Below are 16,021 nucleotides of genomic sequence, written 5' to 3'. Positions count from 1 at the left end.
CTGAAGCAATAGCTAGAGTAAAAGATGCTCAAGAAGATGTGACATGGGACATAGGAGCGTCCCAATAAGAAATTACATGAAGGACTCTTCTTTGTAATACTTGTCAAAATAGATGGACACACACACACACACACACACACGCACACACACACACACTTTGCAATATTGGGCTTAATTTGTAATTGTTATGGAATCCCTGACCCTCCAGGGACTCCCTACCAATGACATTAAAAGAGATCCCAGAATGTCCCCACTTCCAGATCTCTAGTCCCTTTACTCAGGATTGATCGACATTTTAGTCACTGTAGAAAATTGGTAGCATGTTAAAGAGGAAATAAAAAAAGAGGTAGTGCGGTTGGTCAAATGATGCAAAATTTCAGTTAGAACTGTAAGACTAACTGGTGACCATAGATAATAACTATGTATTACATTCTTGAAAACACAACATGGGAACTATAGATAATGACAATGTGTTGTATTCTTGAAAAGCACAGCAAGGTGATTGTAGATAACAGCAATGTATTATATCTTTGAAAATTGTCTAGCAAATTTTGAGTGTTCTCACCACAATGATCAGTATGGAGGTAATGCATATGTTAATTAACTCCATCTGGCCATTGCAACAATGTATCCATATTTCACAACCTCCTGTTACACACCATAAATATGTGTTTGTTCAATTAAAATTTTAGTTTTTGCCAGGCCTAGTGGCTCGTGCCTGTAATCCTACCTACTCTGGAAGTGAGGATCAGGAGGAACTAAGGCCAACCTTGGCAAAAAAAGTTAGCAAGATCCCATTTCAACCAACCAAGTGGTACATCCTATCATCCCAGCTGCAGCAAGAGGCAAAAACACAAGACCTTTCCTTAAAAATTAAAAGACAAACGGGCTGAGGGGTGTGGTTTAAGTGGTAGAGAACCTACCTAGCAAGCATGAGTCCCTGATTTCAAACCCTAGTACCACCAAAATTTTTTTAATCAATTAATTTCTAAAAATAAAGAAAAGCTGCATATAGTCCTTGGTGGAAGAGAATAAATGATACATCCTAAAATGCCCATATGAGACCAAATTTTGCAAAGGTTTTAAGGGTGGATAACGGGGACATTTATGGAACAAAGACATTTCATTGGTTGAGATCAGAGACTCAGAAAGTAAATGACCTTAGGGTAAATTACAGGACAAAGGGTAGAAAAGCACAGAAATTCCTCTGATGAAAATGCTAATGCTGTCTTTAGATGAATTCGAATCAAGGAGAAGGTATATTATCTATGCCTGCCAGCAGGTGGCGCAAATGTGTCATTTATGGTAGAAAGGCAGCTGCCTAGGATGAATTTGTGAGTTGGGGGCAGGAAAATCCAGAGACATCTGAACAATGCTAGGTATGGAAGGTCCCTCTCCTTGTGTAGGAGTAGCTCAGAATGGTAGTGAATAAGGGGAAGTGTTTCTGCAGGCGCAGCTTTCTACCTTGTTACTTGGACCTAATTTTCATGAATGTGATTTTATTCTCATCACTGAGGTAACAAACACAGGAAAGAATGTAATAAACTTAGGAGGCAAATGCTTTCCAAGCTAAGGTTGTTGACACGTTGCATTTCATGAACCATACAAGGGGAAATCTGGTAAAGATACTTGAGAAAATCTCCAGAGGAAAAAACTTCAGCATTGGAGGAATTTGCTGAAGGCGACTGTCAATTTATAAGGAGGAAAGATTTATTTGGGCTCCTGGTTTCAGAGGTTTCAGTCCATAATCACTTGACCCCATGACTCTGAGCCTGTGGTGGCACAGTACATGCTAGCAGAGCACATGGAGAAGGCCTGTTCACCTCATGACGGCTGAGAAGAGAGAGAAGAAAGGTCCAGGCTCCCATATCACCTTCAAGGGTGCACCTCCAGCTTTTTTCTTCTACTAATCCCACTTCCTAAAGGTTCTGCCACCACCCAACAGTGCCACTGGTGACAACAAAGCCTTCCACACACAGGCCTTTGGGGGACATTTAGAATTAAAACCGTAACAGTGGTCACACACTACAGCAGGGTATGATGGAGGTCATGTGCTCCCTTATGAAATCAATGATTAATCAAAAGTCAATCCGATAAAGAGGCACCTCAAAGAGCAAAAGCATTTCACAAGAGCTCTTAGAGAGACAGGCCTCTGCTACAGCTGTAGGGAGATTCTATACTTGGTACAAAGCCCTTGATCCCCTCATCAGGACTCTGTGGCCCCTAAAGAATCCTACATAGCCTCCAAGTGAGAACCAAGGATCAAAGCCCCAAGAACAGGGCAGCAGAGTTCATGAGCAGTAGCTCCAAGCCTAGCACAAGCTCAGCAACAGGGAACACAAGGCAGGAGGAAGGTGAGCCTCTCTACCTTTAAAGCAGTTAAAATTAGGATTTTTTTCAGGGCTGGGGATATAGCTCACTTGCCTAGCATGTGTAAGACCCTGGGTTCCATTCCCAGCACCACAAAAAAAAAAAAAAAAAAAAAACGAAGTCAATAAATGCCTGAGTAGATGGAAAGTGACTCACTGTCCTAGGCACAAATGGTTATTCCTACCCTGGGCCCACTCAATGGATATGGAAAACAATTGACATGTCTGTTTACCGCTGAAATAGATGCATCCTCTAACAAATTTCCCTTATTTTAAAAAGTTGTATCAAACAGTTACATGCTCCTGTTAACTCAAATAATGCAGAAGGATATACATCAGATAACAGGAGCCATAGACCCTCCCAACTCCCACCCCAAGTGTTTCTGTTTCTACTCAGAATCAACTTTTTTTTATTTTTTATTTTATTTGATATTTTATTCTGGAGTACTATGGGTGGAACCCCGTGCCATGCACATGCTAGATAAGCACTCTACCACTAGGCCATACTCCAGACCAGAGTCAACCTTTTTAACCCCTTCAGCTGCTCACTTAGTGATATTCCTGCCAAAAACGTAGAACCTGAAGAAAACATTAGACATTGTTAAAATGAGGGAATATTCTACATTCTGATATTCTGATCTGTGTTCTTTAGAAAAGTCAATGTCACAAAAGACAAAGAAAGTCTAAGGAATGCTCTATACTAAAAGAACATAAAAATTAACTATAATGCATGATTCTAGACTATATCTTATGTGGAAAAGAAAGGGTGAAGCTCAGTGGGAAAGTGTGTGCTCAGCATTTACGAAGCCCTGGGTTCCATTGCCAACATTAAAAAGAAAATCACAGTAAAGAGCAATATTCAACCAATTGGCAACATTGAGATATGGGTAGTAAATCAGATAAAGGTCTTTTGGGTTTGTGGTGTCCATGGTATCTCTGTATCCATGGTAATATGCATGGTAGTATACACCACAAATCCAAGGTAGGGTATATAACAGGTTTATCCATCCACCTCTTGAACAAAATTTCAGTGGCTTTCAGTTTTGGGTGAGTATGAGTAAAGCTGTTATAAGCATTTGTGTGCAGGTTTTATTATTGTTGTTGTTTCATTTTGTTTTTGAGATAGAGTCTGGATATGTAGCCCTACCTGGCCTCAAACTCATGATTCTCCTTCCTAAGTCTCCTGAATAACTGGATAAAAGCTTTAGACAAAAGTCTTGTTTTCAGCCAGATGGAGGTGAGAGAGAGCGAGAGAGAGAGAGAGAGAGAGAATGACTGTGCCCCTTGGGAGCCAAGCCAGAATCAGATCCCACTAATTTGTAAAATGATTGTTTTAATCCACAGTTTTGGGGTAAGTGAAGTGTCATCTAAACCAAAACATCAAAAAGCTTTATGGTTTTACCTTTCGTATTTAAAGTGTAAGACAGAGGTCTAATTTAATTTTTTCCCCATATGGATAAACAGTTGTCCCAATAACTTATCAAAAAGTCAGCCCTTGCCTCAGTGGTCAACCACGCCACATACCTGCTCTTTATTCTAATGCCTTGGACTACTGGTCTCCCCTAAGCCAATGATTATTGAAGCTTTATCAAAGTATTAATCTGTTATCAACTACACTGTCCACCTTGTTCTTAAAAGGGTGTTTTAGTTCTTCTTGACTCAGCATTTTTTGGGGTTTGTTTTTTTTTTCAGTACTGGGATTCAAACTGAGGGCTTCATGCCTGTGAGGGCAGGTGCTTTACCACTTAAGCCACACCTCCAGCCCAGCTGAGTTTCTTATGCATTTGACCATCACCTTTTAAGGTTTCTTCATTTCTCTGCAGCCCAGTTTCTCACCTACGGTGAGAACTGAAAGAGATAATAAATGTGGACAGGACTGATAGACCATGGAGAACAGTTGGGCTTTGAGTTCATTGTGTTTATACTGCTAACCCTAAGGAATGCCATACTTTTTCTGTCACTTCTGGAAACACCTTCATTCCCATGCTGCTTGCTGCCTCCTGCTGCTGATGGCAGTGAGGAGGACCACACTGGTTCCCATTAGGTATCTCTCAAGTTGGCCTTAGGAAAATTGTGATTTTTTTTAAATCCTCTTTTGGATGTTGGTAGCACCTTTTAGCTGGCACACAATTTTGAAATCTGGAGAGGACCCAGCCCTGCTGTCAGCCTGTGGTCAGATTCCACTGTGACCTGCTGGACAATTTGAGTAAAGATTCAAGAGGACCATGTGTTTAATGCATGCTTGCCTCTTCTTTATCAAAGTGGCACTTGTCAGAACCAAGCAGGAGACACAGTACAGATCCTCTACTTTTTTTTTTTTTACCCTGTATATATTATTTTCAGTGCTAAGGACAGAACCCAGGGCCTTACATGTACTCTACCACTGAACTATACTCTCAGCTCCAGCACGCTGTACTTTTACTTTTGTTTGTTATTTTGCTTTGTTTTTTTTGAGACAGGGTCTTACTATGTAGCCCAGGCTGGCCTCAAACTCACCATCTTGTCTCAGTGTCCCATTGCTGAGATTACAGCATGTACCACCATGCTCAGCTTACTTCCTAGTGCTTAGACTTCTTTTTTATTTTTCCTTTCTTGCATAACACACTATTTTACATCCTGTATGCAGCAGACCTATTGATTGGCTAGTTAGCAATCATTCCCTCTTGCTCTTTGTTACAAGGAGCCCAAATATATTGGGCAACAAAAGCATAGGGAATGCCAAGCCACAACCTAATCCAGACGTGAATTTTGATTGGACTAAGCCAAACAAGGAATTCTGCCCACTAGGTTCTGACCAGTGAGGATGAGAGGAAGCCTGCTGGTGTGGGGCTACTCAGTGATGGAAGTCAGGGTGATAAGTGGTCTCTGGCTGGGACGACCAGGCCTTCAGGAGCATCCAGTGACATGACAAGGACAAGCTGCAGGGGAAAGTCTAAGGATGGCAGACAGAAGGACTGAAACTACTTGGGTTCTCCTGTGTTGAACATGTCTAGCTGCACTCTGGGTACTCACACAGCCAAGACAAGAGAAGAGTGACAGGATACACATGGCCCTACTCTTAAGATGGCACTTTGCTGTGTTCCTAGAGCTTTTCTTGGGTGCTTTATGGTTTTTTGGCGGTCCCAGGGTTGGAACACAGGGCCACACACTTGCTAGGCAAGAGCTTTCCCACTTGGGCTACTCCGTTAGCTCCCTAGAGCTCTTCTTAAACATTGTTTATGCAGACCATTCCAGAAAGTTACCATTCCATGGTTTAGTTAGTCCCATGTTGTTAAATAACGATAGGGATAAGAAGCTTTCTCATTTGATTCCTGGTATTGATAGAGGTAATCGTAGGAATAACAATAATAGTGAATATATATGTTGTTCTTTCTCTGTTACAACAGAAACTGAGCAAGCACCTTACTCAGATCATCTCATTTAATTTTCAGAAAATGAGTGTTTTATTACTGTTTCAATTTTACAGTTAAAAAGCCAAGAGATCAGAGAAGCTACTTTACTCATTCAAAGTCACATAGCTAGAAGGTGATGGTGCCACATCAAAGACTAAGCTCTTCTGTCACATTGTAAGACATTAAGATGCTGTTTTAAAGAAAGTTCTCTTATGTGAAGAAATTCTTAGTATTTCAATTCTTGCTTTCTAAAGGATTAACAGAAATAAGTATTAAATTTATGGAATGCTTTTTAACATTTATATTAAGATAAACTTATTTTTACTTGAACTATTAATAAATGTAAAAGTAATTTCCTTTTGCAACATTCAATCCAAATTATCTTGCAATCCAAGATAATTTTTGAAACATTGTTGAATTCTAAATATTGCGGTCAATTAGGAATTCACATTTCCATTGATGGAGCTAAACAGAGTTGGGAGAGGGGATGTGCTAGCTTTGTTGGTTTGGAGCTCAGGGTGACATTAGAGTTAGAAATCTTTCTGTCTTTTTCTAGACTTAGGAATAGTAGCACCATAAAAATGATATTTTACTCAATGGTCAGGAATTCATATGTGACTGCACCTAGATCCAGAGCCAGAGGACAGTGTAATGGTTTTATGACTTTCTTGGTTAGAGAGCTTCCTGGAGTCAATGTTACTAATGTGCATTTTTCCAGAAAATGAATCCTTTTACAGGATATTTTTTTTTCAAAAAAGAGGCCTATGGACTGGATGCAAGAGATTTTTTTTAAAGCATATTAATGTACATTTCAGTGGTGAATAGTATATTCTTTCTTTTTCTTGTCTTTTTTGTTTTGTTTTGAGACAAAGTCTCACTATGTAGCTCAGGCAGGAGGACCTGCCTTAGCCTCCCAAGTGCTGGGATTGCTGGTCTGTGCTACCATACTCAGCTATTGCATTTTTTTGTACACTTAAAATAGTCTTAGCTGGGAGGTCGCAGTGGTGCACATCTGTACTCCCAGCTACTCAAGAGGTGTGAGACAGGAGCCTAGAAGTTCATGGTCAACTGGGCATGAACTCATGGCCCGGCCTCAAAAAAAAAGTCAATATTGGTGGTTCTAATCCTTTTTCCTTTGCCACCTTTATAATATTGCAGAGAATTTTGTTCATTGCTTATATATTTGTAGGCAGAACCAGTTGTTAATGGTTATTTATTTCACTTTCATTCTGCTTTAGGCTATTTGTTTGTGCTTGCATCTTTTTTCTCTTTTATTTAGGGATTTTTTTTCACTCATTGAACAGCTTTCCACATAAATAAATGTGCCTCATTGTTGTCACTTTCAATAGCTGCATAATACTTTGTTCTATGAGTGCAAAGTAAATACGTTTTGCAAGTTACTGGCTCCCTCCCTCAAACCCAACCCTGAAGAGACTAAGGGAAAGGGATGGGAGCAAGAATCTAAGGAAAGAACATAAAGAAATATGGGAGAGCTCACTGGGAGGCAGAAGACATCCAGATGAAGTGTGGCTGCAAAGCTCAGAGCCAGGTTGCTGTCCCTAGACAGGAAAGATGGAAGAGTCTTGTCTATAGTCTGAAGAAATGGGAGTGCTGAACTCAGCCCCATGCACAGAGAATATCCTCAGAAACAGCAGTCTCACACTGGCCTTCCACTGCTCTACCTTCTCCATGAAGCCCTACATGACCAGTCTCTTCCTGGGTTCTGAACTCCAAAAGTAGAATTAGCCATGGATACTGCCATCTACAAAGCAACCTGCAGTAAGTACTGCAGCCTGAAGTCTAAAGCACTCTAGATGTCTTAAGACTGAGAAGGGAAAGAGGGAAGAGCCCAGCAGAGGGTTGGTAGCAGTAGAAGTGTGCACAGGTGTGATGGAAGGAGGGTCTTGAGAAGCAAAAACACCACACAACATTTATTTTAAATAATAAATAAATGGCAAAGGAAATACAGGAAAGGAAACATTCATAAAATCCAAGTCACTAAAGTGCTTTCCAACATAAATTTTAAAGACCAAGAAGCCTGCCCTGACCTTCAGACACTGTTTGCAGATATGCAACAACTGCTTAAATATGATCCAGGATATTTCAGAAGGGGAGGAGAAATATGGCTTTCTTTGCTGATTATGAGTTCCAATATGTATAGACTATTAAATGACACTCAGAACATAAAATTATTGCCTAACACTAAAATTGAAATGTCCAAGGCCAAATTCAAGGAAAAGATACCATATAATTCATTCACATGTCTGTATGGAGTCTTCTCTGTAAAGACATCAGATTCTTCTGGAAGTTTTTAAAAAAATGTGTATTTCCTGACATGTGTGATAGTGTACAACTATAATCCCAGCACTCCAGAGGCTGAGGTAGGAGGCTCTCAAATTCAAGGTCAGATGGGCTATACAGTACGACCCTTAAAAGAAACAAAACAAAAAATACTACTTTCTAATTTAGAGTGAAGATATCAGCTCTACCCTATTAATCTACATAGTATATTGAACCCCATTTTAAATGGTGCCCAGCCATAAAAATGTCCTTTGAACTTCGAATCCTCCCTGCTCAAGTTCTACAAAAGAGAATCAAAATTTTACACAAAATTAACAGTTCAAATGCCCTTAAGGAATGGTTTCCATTTTAAACTGAAGTGGAATTTTCGCTTAGTCATGCATTTGTCTTCTTAAAGCAAGTGGCCTTGCAGTTTATGTGACACCATAATAAGAAAATGGAATTGAAAACTGTCAGTGAAAAATATGCACACTTCCAGTCATTGTGGGTGGGACTTGTGAGACTCGTACAGCTCACACCTTCCCCGGCTGGAGCCCTTCTGACCCCACAGGGTGGGAGCAACCTTCAGCATCAGCCCCCTGGTGCACTTTCTTGGTCTCACGCCGGCCAGAGCTGGAGAGATCCATGACCACATCTTCCAAGCTGTTCTCAGAGCTCCCTTTGTCTGAGCCTCTCTGGGATCCTTCATGACTCTCACTAGAACCTTCTTTGAGGTGGTCACAGACCCAGAGTCCTGCCAACTTGTCTTCACTTCCTGGTTTTCTTATCATTCCCGTGGACTTTTTATGCATCCCTTGCAAAAAAAAAAAAAGGAAAGAAAAAAATTAAAACATGTGCATTTCTAAATCCCGCTAGAATTATCCTTGTCAGTGTCTGTCTCTGGGACCTACAGGAAAGTCAGGCAGGCAACTGCTACCATTAGGGGTTGAAAAATCTGTGTCTACCAGGTGTCACACCTAGTAAAGTTGCCCTTTGTTTGCTCAGCATTGAACCCACTTCTTGTGTGGCTGAGGTTCTGTGGAAGTCCCACCTATTTGTGTAATTTCAGATGACTGGACTTGGCTCTCATCCTCAAATTCTCTCTAGTCCTTTCAGTCCTTTGACAAAGTCAAGACTGTATTAATGATTGGTAAATCCAGCTCTTAGCATATTAGCTGAAAAGTAGGTATTCAAACACTGATGAACAAAGAAGTCAACTCCTTCCCAACCTGACACCACCACCATCCCCTAACTAATCTGCTCTGGATGCCTATCTTGTGACTCACTCCCTCAAGCTGTGATCCTTGTCTGTTGGTCTCTAGCTACAGCAAACAGAGCAGTTAAGTGTGGGTCTCCAGAGAATGGTCAAGCTCAAAGTTGGACCTCACCAGCCAAGACTATTTTAGCAGGGAAAATCGAAGGAACAGAAAAGCTACAGAACAGGTGGTTAAGGGCAGAACCAGGACCCGGGACCAAACCTCCTAATTCAAAAGAAGTATGGGGTGATTGCCGTCGGTTTTCACTGCTCTGTATCGCCCCCCCTTTCTTACCTGTATTCTAAATCATGTGACCTCTAAAATTTCTAATAGCATTCAGCACTTGGGAAACATATTAAACATAAGGCAAGAATATCCATCTACTCTTAAGTAATGTTGTTTACCAATGCAAATAGCCAAACGGGACCTTTGCACACAGCTTCCACAGTTCCAATGAAAAATAAGTCCAAGCACTACAATTCTTGTAATTAAATAGATATTAGATGTGAGATTGTCGACCTGAACCCGAGAACACGTGAAGTCCCTTTGCTTTGCAAATGGCTCCCCTGGTGGAGACATTTGCCCCATATCTCTGGCGTTTGGGGCTGGAGACTTACCCAGTAGCCAGGGCGCGCAGGAGCTGCGTAGGCCACCCTCAGTGGAGTTGAGCACAGAGTCCGGCAGCGGGATGCAGTGACGCACCATGGCTCCGTAGAGTCCGTACTCGGCCATCACGCTGCTGCCGCCCCAGCGCTTCTCCCGCTTGCGCCACTTGGCCCTCCGGTTTTGAAACCACACCTGGTTGGAGAAAAAAGAGAGACAGAGGGCGCACAGGAAGAGACACCATGAAGAGGGATGCTTGCAGAGGCTCATGGATGTCCCAGGACTATAAAGGGCCAACTCTCCACCCTTTCCCATAGTAAAGGAGCGCCCCAGGACCTTTCAAGTGCATTCCCTCAAACTCACAGGGATTCAGCATCGCGGGGGTAATGTGACACCTGCTTCCCCGGAAGTTTCCCAGTGAGTCAGAAATGAAAAACAGGAGCAAAGTACTTTGTGTAAAGAGGTCTTTACTATTGCAATTCCTGATTTTAATCATTGATTGAAAAGAGCCCACAGGCAATGGCCCCTTCTACTCTGAGGTTGTCATGTTGCAGTTAATATTTCTCATGAAGAATATCATGTGAAAGAATTTTATGGAATACAGTATAAATGTTTTAAAAAGTGAATTAGTGGCAAATCTTGACAAATCAAAGAAGTATGTGTGTGTATATATGTGTGCACATACATATCTATCTGTACCTGAATATTGATAGGACCATAAGTGTGGAAAGGTCACGCCAGGCGATATATGGTGGTTTCTTTGAGAACTTAAGGCACAGAGATAGTAATTTTTCATGGATGTATCTTCATGCAGTTTCTAGATGTCACACACATACAGTGTGATTTTTGAGAATGCTTTAATAATAAATAATAACAAAAGGGGAAAAGGCCTGAGGGTCAGAAAGACCCTTGTGGTGCCTTTAGCTAATTAACCCTCAGTTTTGGAGAGAAGGGGACCATCTTGGCTGTGGTTGCCTCACTGTGACATATTCTCTGCAGTGTCCTTCGGAAGAAGAAAGGACCCCAGACACCTGTATTCTGTCTTCAGGGAGCTCGGTTTTCACAGCCAGCATTTCCCGGGCATATACATCAGGGTAGTGAGCCTCGCTGAATGCCTTCTCCAACTCTTCCAGCTGGTGAGCAGTGAAAACCGTCCTGCAGGAACATATGAGTATGGACACATGTTCCCAAGGACAGCCACACATTCCAGCCTTAAGGACCATGTGCCTGCCTCCTCTGCTGTCCTTATCCCAAAAGCCATCTCTTGACCATTGGTCAGCCCACCTCTGAAAACCAGAAAGTCTCAAACTTCATAGACATCCAGAAGTTTGGTTCAATGCAATATAGAGTTCTTTAACTCTTTCTTCTTCTGTGTGTGCACATGTGTGTACATCCATGTGTGCATGCTGGAAATTGAAACCAGAACCTTGTGCATGCCAATGCATACTCCACCACTGAGCCTATAGCTCTTTCTTAATAAATTCCATTAACTCATTCTGACAAGACCCATTTTACAGACCAACAAAATCACATCTTTAAAATGTCACAAAAATTATCCTGCAGCCTCATGGGAATTGCAGAATTATCTTTACAAATGGCATCTGTGCCCCTCTCACTGCCAGCCAGGAGGCCACTGGGCCTGCCATAACCCAGGGCCACACATTCTCAGATGCTGGTCCCATAGACAATAAGGCTATGTCTGGGGAAAGGCTGTCAGAAAGGACAGCCTGGTCTGTACCTGTGCCTCCGCTTTTTCCTCTTGCCAAGGGTGGGGGACGCCTTCAGGTCACTCGTGTTTTCACATGGGCTGTCCTCATCTGTTAGGACAAGAAGAAGAAGACTCTAAAGGTGAGAGAGTTTTTATTATTTCCTGGATTTTAATGTGAGGGTTGTTGAAATTATGAACCCATTAGGAATACATTTGACAATATAAGCTAGCATTTTTATCACTTCTCAGATTCTAGGCACTGTGCTTAATATTGTCCATGCATTATCTTAATTATTCTTCCAGTAAACAGACCCCAAGATAGCTGTCATTATTAACCTTTTACAGATGAGGAAACCAAGAGAAAGAAATTAAGTAAGTTGCCCAAGACCACAAGATAGTAAGCAATTGTGTGAAGCCAAAGTTACTTGGCTACTTTTTGCCTTTTCTAAACTCCCACAGCTGCTAAATTCACCTGCTTCCCTCTACCTCTCCTCTCATTTAACTTCTATACCAGTTCTCAAGAGCAGAGCTGAGGTTTTTTATCACCAGAATCTTTGTCAGAACTCTCGCTGCCCTGATGTACCAATTCAGACTGTGTAGAAGTGGACCCAGGAAACACTCCTGCCACGTGTGCTCAGATGATGTGTATACTTGAAAACTTAAGAACCACTCTACCGTGCTTGGCTTATATTACATCAATTATATTGAAAGATCCAGATGGAAAGGAAGATTAGAAGACCAAACTATGGTCAGGTTCATCATTCAAAAGTATAATTAATTGTCTCAAAATATTAAAAAGAATGAGTAAAGGCAAAAATAACACTAGTTTTACTTCTGCATTAATTAGATCACCAGAAAACTGTGTGCTTGGGTTGTAACACTCTATGCTCTGGCCAGGTAGCTATTAAACACATAAGGTTATTAGGCACATGAGATGTGTCTATTCAGACAGAAACCAATCATGAATAAAAAATTACTCAGTAGATTTAAAAGTCTTAGTGCTCCCCTCAAAGTAAAATAGTTTTGTACTGATTACATTGAAATAATACTTATACATACTGGATTTAAAATATAGTATTTAGGTGGGGGTGTAGCTCAGTGGTAGACTGCTTGCCTAGCATGCCCAAAGCCCTGACTGTGATTCCCAACACCACCAAAAAATAGTTTTTAAATTAACCTCACCTGTTTCTTTTTCCTTTCAAAGTGACAGAATTTTTACCAAACACAGTCATATTGTACTACTTCTGTTGGACACTGCTCTATAACTTCATGAAAACTACTCACAGGATAGGATTTAGTTGTGTTTTAACTTAGGTTTATCAGAGATTGTAGAAAAAAAGGAATCCTTCCTATGAAGGTGGTCTTTGTTTTAGTGAAACAACTTAATAGAGGATTTCATTTTATCTTGCAAAGAAGATTGTGAAATAAAGTTCTTTCTGAGCCAAGTGCTCACCCATCTCTTTATCTGAGATGCTTCCTTTTTATTTTTATTTATTTACTTTTGGCAGTCCTGGAAACTGAACTCAGGGCCCCTCCCTTGCTAGGGCAAGTGCTCTACAACTTGAGTCCCAGTCTGCAAGCTTTCTTTTATTGTCGGCAACACACAATGTAGTCTCTTTGTCTTGGCTGTCTGGATGCTGTATTCTAGGATCTACCATACAATTTCACTAGGTCCATGTTTTCTTGTGTAATTCTCCTTTTCCTTTCCCCACATCTCCAAAATTCAGTTTCTTTCTCTTGTTCTTTATGGAAATTCTTTAGTTTTCTTCTCTCCCCCATAATTCTTCCCTATTTTTTTTTTTTTGAGGAAATAGGTGAACTCTGAGCAAAAGGCGAGCACAAATACAGTGAAATCAGTCAGGATATTATCTATCCCACGTGCTGGAGTCAAGAACAGGACAGGAAGCGGAGGAGCGCGAAACCCTGGACTCGTTTTTCAGCACCGGGAGGGGGTGACAGTTCCCGGGCTCACCGCCCAGCCCTCTCCAAGCAGTTCTGCAAACCTTTGCCCGCCCTCGGGGCATCAGATTTCCTGCTGCTGGTGAACCAGACCTGCCCAAGTCATTCCCCGAGGCCGAGACTCTCGCCAAGTGCTGGGGGAAAAAGGTCATTAGGGCGCCAATACCCTGCCCCCCCATGCTCCGCCACCGGCCCGTGGCATCATCCCAGGGCGGTGGTGGCGGTCCCCGCAGCCCTGCGGGAATAGGATCTCGGGGGACAGGAGGGATTTGGGGTACAGCAAGGGAGCATATGGCGCAACCAACACGAATATGCCTCTCCCAACTGAGCCTCCCTATGGGGTCCCGACTTCCCCGAGATCTGGGGCAGCAGTGGGGTGATGATTGTGTGTTATCCTTGTGCGGCTCGAAGCCACGAGGGTGGGGGACAGGGGCGGGAATTGCTGGCCTGGTTACCGGACGTGGAGAGGTTCTCGTTGCGCTTCTGGCGGTGAAGCGCGGGCGGCGTGTGGCCAGGACCCTGCGGGGCAGCGGACTCGGGTCCCCCAGGAGGCAGAAACGGCAAGTCGGCCAGAAGCAGACAGGGTGCCCGAGCAGCAGAGGGCGGCTGGGCGCTAAAGCCACAGAGGAGGCCCAGGCCCAGCCCCAGCGGGAGAGCCCCACGCGCCAAGCAGGAGCCGCCGAGCCCAGGCCCCGGGCCTCGTGAGGCCGCCGGGCTCTCACAGCTGGATCCCGGCCCCGGGCCGGCGGGGGCCGGCAGGTTGGCCTCCAAACCCAGCAGGTCTGTGATGGCGAAGCTTCGAGGGCGTGAGCCCGTGGGGGAACCGCCGGGCACCAGGACCCTGCTCCTGACGCGCCCATCAGAAAGCGCGTCCCGTCCGGTCATGATTCTCAGCCGGGTAGGCGAGGCGAAGTGCGATTCTCTCTGGTCACATTTGCTTAGTTCAGAAGCCGCTTTATACGCCTGGGCTGCCCATCGAGCACCCATGGTCTGGAAGGCTCCAATCAGCGGGATGCAGACCCGTCACTATCCGGATCCACGAAGTGGGGACACCACCCATTCTCCTCCCCCAGGTTGCCGCCCTCCCAGCTGTAGTCCCTCAATCACTTCCTTTTCTCCTCTCCAGCTGTCCCCTTGCCTACCCCAACCCCATTCTCCCAAGGTTAGGGGGAGGAAGGGACGACTCCGCTGTCTGTCCCTCTAAAAGCCACAATTTCCACATCCTGGTTTGGTCTTCTTTCCATATTCTCCCTGACTTCCCAAACCCTCCGACACCTTCCAATTGCTCATTAAGTCCGAGGGCCAATCAGGCACCGGTGGCTCATGCCTGTAAGCCTAGCTACTTTGGAGGCTGAGATCAGGAAAATCGTGGTTCGAGGCCAGCGCGGGGAAATAGTTCGCGAGACCCGCCCCCCATCTCCAAAATGGTCAGAGCAAAATGGAATAGAGGTGTGGCTCAAGCGCTAGAGAGCCTGCTTTGCGACAGCGAAACCCTGAGTTCTAACCCCAGTTACCCCCAACCCCAGAGAAAAAGACCGAAGGCCTCATTCCCAGCAGCACCCCGACCATTACCACCAAAATGACCCCTGCCAGCCCTCCAACTCCACTGCCACGGCCAAGAAGGTCTTCCCTGAAAATTCTCAAAAGGAAATGGATGGAAAACGTTCATATAATTCACAGCCACTCTGCCTCCAGCCTAAATTTGCCCCAGGACTCTCCAGGCTGGGCTGCAGTGGGTCACAAAGTCGCCAGAGCTAAAGTAGAAGCAGATGTGGTCTTGGCGGGACCCGGACGATGGGGACAGGGTGCTAGGTTTAACAAAACTACGCCGATCTCGGTGAAATTTAAATTTCAGATAAACAATGAGTATTATTTTTGTATAAGTGTGTGCCAGTATTTTATCCAGCAATTCTAAATGGGCTGGGGGAGAATTGAGATAAAATAGAGTCCATCTACTGTGCCACATGCCTTTTCACGGAGACTAACAAAATTGTCCGATTCTATGTTTATTCAAAGACAACCCGCTTTTCATGTGAAACTGGCGCCGAACGAAGCTGGTGGGTAAGCCAAGCTCCTGGCTTAGCCTTGGGTACTTCTACCTCTGCTCGGAGACCTGAGCGTAATCTTCCCAGTAACAGAACCACAAAGCTGAATCGCCTCACTCGCACTTCCGGAGGACCCGACAGTCGAAGGGGCAACTCTCAACCACCTTGAGGGACTGGGCGCTGCTCCCTGTTGTACGCAGGAGCCGGAGCACTGTCCTGCAAAGTAGGTCTCTACTCGCTGCGAGTTCGAGTAGGGTTTCTGCTGAACGTGCGGATTAAACAGGGGGCTTCTCATAAAGATAATTGCAAGAGGCTGCGCATTAAAGTTCCATTATTAAAGGAAGACCCAAATCTCCCCTCAAGCTGTTCCCGGGATTAGCAAAACAATAACTTTCCTTTGGGATAATTG

General features: G+C 43.7%; 1 protein-coding gene across 1 annotated transcript; it reads right to left on the bottom strand.

The window, feature by feature from the left end:
* Nucleotides 1–7,687: 7,687 nt before the first annotated feature.
* On the bottom strand, nucleotides 7,688–14,452 carry Vsx1 (visual system homeobox 1). The gene is made up of 5 exons (XM_020184706.2): nucleotides 14,023–14,452; nucleotides 11,639–11,717; nucleotides 10,932–11,055; nucleotides 9,915–10,095; nucleotides 7,688–8,855 (listed from the first exon to the last, which is right to left on the bottom strand). The coding sequence occupies exons 1-5, from the start codon at nucleotides 14,450–14,452 to the stop codon at nucleotides 8,575–8,577; spliced, it is 1,095 nt and encodes a 364-aa protein (XP_020040295.2). The 3' UTR covers nucleotides 7,688–8,574.
* Between the last annotated feature and the right edge of the window lie 1,569 nt (nucleotides 14,453–16,021).

The sequence above is a fragment of the Castor canadensis genome, chromosome 5 (genome assembly GCF_047511655.1).
Source record: "Castor canadensis chromosome 5, mCasCan1.hap1v2, whole genome shotgun sequence".
NCBI classification, from domain to species: Eukaryota; Metazoa; Chordata; class Mammalia; order Rodentia; family Castoridae; genus Castor; species Castor canadensis.
Note: the sequence above shows the minus strand (reverse complement) of the source record. Positions and strands in the feature narration are given on the sequence as shown.

Bases quoted from the DNA above. Each gene is read 5' to 3' on its own strand.
- Vsx1 (XM_020184706.2), bottom strand. From the start codon at position 14,452: ATGACCGGACGGGACGCGCTTTCTGATGGGCGCGTCAGGAGCAGGGTC. The intron at 11,718-14,022 runs GTAACCAGGCCA...TTGTCCTAACAG, and splicing joins CGAGAACCTCTCCACGTCCG to ATGAGGACAGCCCATGTGAA. The intron at 8,856-9,914 runs GTAAGTCTCCAG...TTTTTTTGCAAG, and splicing joins CTGCGCGCCCTGGCTACTGG to GGATGCATAAAAAGTCCACG.